Below are 3,641 nucleotides of genomic sequence, written 5' to 3'. Positions count from 1 at the left end.
AGAGACAGAGAGACAGAGAGACAGAGAGACAGAGAGACAGAGAGACAGAGAGAGAGAGAGAGAGAGAGAGAGAGAGAGAGAGATGAGCGTCGTCGTCGAAGAGGTGGTTTCTTGGTGGTCGTTACCGTGGGCCACAGAGTTTTGCACGCGTGGTAGAATCTCGTTCTAACGGGATGCCGACTTAGCCTATGGTGACTGGTGGTTGAGCACTCTAACTTACGTCGAGGATCGCGATGTGGCTTATTATAGTAAATACTCCAGGAGCCAGAGCCGTCTTCGGGCAGAGGTTCGTACTGGCTAAGCTCAGAGAACTGAATGCGAATTCGGGCTCCGGTGGCCCGGCTATTATACTGTCAGCTTATGGGGCAAGTGCGGAAGTGGTGATGAGCGGGGGCCCTTCGATCATTTTCCTAATTTATTAATTTGTACCTTAAGTAGTACTCCGACTAACTTGAGTCTTGGTTAGCTTAAAAGGGGGCCTTCGCTCGTCATTTTCCCGCTTACTCCTTATTAACTGCATCTTGTGTTCCCAAGTAATTAACGCGCATACCAATCTCGCGTTTTTGTGCATAGAGTTCCGCTATGCCGCTCCGAAGTGCGTAAACACGGAACATTCTAGAATTTCGTCGCTAGATTCGCGACGATATTAAAAGTATTAATTTCCAGGGGTTTGAACGCGCGGTTTGCCGCTGCGGCTTGAAGTGGAGGCGCGTATAGCGCCCCCGTGCGTGGCTGAGATCAACGGTTCGTGTGGAGGTAGCTCCGTTCTTGAGAATCGTTGATGTCAGCGTTTTAATGGTTTATTCCTTAATAATTAACGCAAATTTTACGGATTTCTTTTATTAGGGCGAAAGCGGAGGTGCCAAAGATCGGCCTGTTACAGTGGTTGCCTCGGCTGTCGCGTAATTAATCCAGAAACAATAATAGTAGAGTTTGAGAAAATAAGAATAGAGAACGTATGAGATCACGTGCTGCGCGCGTGCTACGTGCCGCGTCGCGCCGGTGCTATTTATCGGGTGGGCGATCATTAATGTTTCTCGAATAGTGACGTTTGACGAAAAATAATTCGTCAGACGTAACAAACCATAATGCAGAGTGCAGTATATCACGACGAGTTACGCTGCATATTTAACTTTTTAGAATTATTACACCGAAGGTTGCGCAAAGTGGCAGATCATTCTAGTACCGATTATTACTACAAGACTTCTACAAAAACGGAAAAGTAAATTCATTGTAACCCAACTTAACCCTAAAAAGTTATACCATTTTGAAACATAAATATAAGAAAAACATACAAATTCTTCACATTGAACTTTTCATATTGGCATTTATATAATAAAAATAATTAATTATTTTAATGAAAGAATGCACCACTCTTACCTTGTTCATTTGCACACATATTTTTTTTACACGGAAATTCGCAGTCCACAATTTCCACAAGTGACAAACTTGTGCATTCCGAAATGACGCGCGGGGGCAGATCACGACACTCGATTGACAAACAAAACTGGCATTTCACACCTTTGTTAGTTAAGGTCAGGGGTTTAAGAATTTGAAATATCTGTTTTCTGTTTTCTATGGTGTTTTCTACACGAATATCATAATAATACTACAAATTTTCATTTCAAGTTTTTTCGTCTCATGCGCGAGTTTATCGCGATCCGGACCACTGTGCGGCGTATGCAACGTTGGAGGCATCGGAGAAGCCGTGAATTTCAATATCTTGTGGATCGCTCCCTTGTCCCGTCCAACGAGATATAGAAATTTTATTTAAATCGGTAAGTTGTGAATGATAACTTTGGCAGCGACGCAACAGCTCGACTGGTAAGGGATCGTCCCATTCGATCTTGTTTAGCCATAATACTTGCATTAAAATTTTGGCTGTAACGGTCACTGGCGCCACCCACCCCAGTGGATCAAACGTTCGAGCGAGGAGGGAGAGGAACGATCTTTTCGTGAATCGTGTTTCCGACGTTACTTGTGCTTTAATATTGAAGGAGTCAGAGGAAGGGTGTCTCGCGATGCCGAGAACTTTAATGTTCGTTTCGTCACCCAACCTTTTCTCACTATCTTGTCCGAGATCCGGAAGCGGAATGTCTTTTAATAAACGGGAGTCATTACTAGCCCATTTGTATGGTCGAAAACCACCCGCCTTGAGCAACTGCGTTAGGTGTGTACGCGTTTGTCGTAGAATGACGAGGTCTTCTGTTCCGAACATTAGGTCATCAACATAGATTTCGTTTTCAAGAATGGGGACTGCCAGAGGAAATTTCGCTCCTTCGTCTACGGCGAGTTGTTTTAAAACGCGATTAGCTAGGAATGGAGCTGGCGCCGTGCCGTATATGACGGTTAGTAATCGATAAGCGTGTAAATCGGATTCATGGTCAGCTCGCCAGAATATCCGTTGATAGTCCGTGTTCGAAGGACATACGCGGATTTGTCTAAACATTTTTTCTATGTCCGCTGAATACACGAATTTATGACTACGCCATCTCAAGATCAACGCGAACAGGTCGTTTTGTAACTTAGGGCCGACTAATAAATGATCATTTAAAGTTGAACCATTAGTAGAAGCTCGCGAGGCGTTAAATACAACGCGAAGTTTCGTAGTTGCGCTACTTTCTTTTAAGACCGCATGATGTGGCAAATAGATTTTTTGCCTGTTGCTTTTGTCGTGAATAGGTACCTTTTCCATATGATTAAGCACTTCATATTCTTTCATAAAGTCATTGTATGCTTGTTGTAGTTCGGGTTGTCGTGATACTCGAATTTCGTTAGACAAAAATATACGTTTGGCAATCTTTTCTGTATCAATAGGAATTGGAGGTTTTGATTTGAACGGCAGTTTAACGACGTATTGACCATCGGGTAATCGTGAGTGCGTTTTTACGAAGTGTTCTTCGCACTGCAAATCCTCATCGGACTGCATGGGACGTCGCGGTATCTCTTCGAGTTCCCAAAATCTACTCAATACTTCAGTTAAATCGTCCGATGAAGAAACGTGGTTGACACACATCGAAGGGTTTCGTGAATCTTTACGGGCGGGTCCTGAGACTACCCATCCGAAGATTGTAAGCTGTGCAATCGGGCCACCGGAGGGGCCGCGTATTAAACCGTCGCGTAGGATAGCACCGTAATGGTCTGTTCCAATCAACAAATCAACGTGTCGTCTATCCGACGGTTCTGAATCGGCGAGCGTTATCGCTTTTAAATGTGTATACGTATCGTCATTTATAACTGACGAAGGTGTATAAGCAGTCAATTTCTGCATAACGAATGCTTTAATCGGTAAGACAGGACCCTTACATGAGCATGGTTCTGCGGTAAAAGAAGCCAGGCCCTTAATTTTTCCGACTTTAGTCCCGCCTATACCTGAAACGCTAATGTCCACGTTTTTACGTTCAGCCTTAAGTAATTGTACTACGGATTCGGTTACAAAGGAAGCTTGCGATCCTTGATCTAATAAAGCTCGAACGCGTACTGTCCGACCTGACTTACTTTTAAGTAAAACAGAAGCTGTTGGTAATAATGTGACGTTAGTTACGGTATCTGAAGAGTTACTGCTATACGTGGACGTGTCTTTCAATTGAGTTTGTTGTACGGTACTCAAGTTCGACGAACTGGGCTCACTTTGATCCTTT

The 3,641-nt window shown here is 43.7% G+C and overlaps 1 protein-coding gene across 1 annotated transcript; it reads right to left on the bottom strand.

Moving 5' to 3' along the window:
• Positions 1-1,651: 1,651 nt before the first annotated feature.
• Positions 1,652-3,516, bottom strand: LOC105568275 (the record flags this gene model as incomplete). The annotated part of the gene is made up of 1 exon (XM_012023806.1): positions 1,652-3,516. A coding segment is annotated over one exon (1,865 nt), but the record flags the coding sequence as incomplete, so codon positions are not given.
• Positions 3,517-3,641: the final 125 nt, after the last annotated feature.

Source organism: Vollenhovia emeryi, unplaced genomic scaffold (assembly GCF_000949405.1).
Source record: "Vollenhovia emeryi isolate VEMERY1.0 unplaced genomic scaffold, V.emery_V1.0 DF942598.1, whole genome shotgun sequence".
Taxonomy (NCBI): domain Eukaryota; kingdom Metazoa; phylum Arthropoda; class Insecta; order Hymenoptera; family Formicidae; genus Vollenhovia; species Vollenhovia emeryi.
This window is presented reverse-complemented; position numbering and strand designations above follow the sequence as displayed.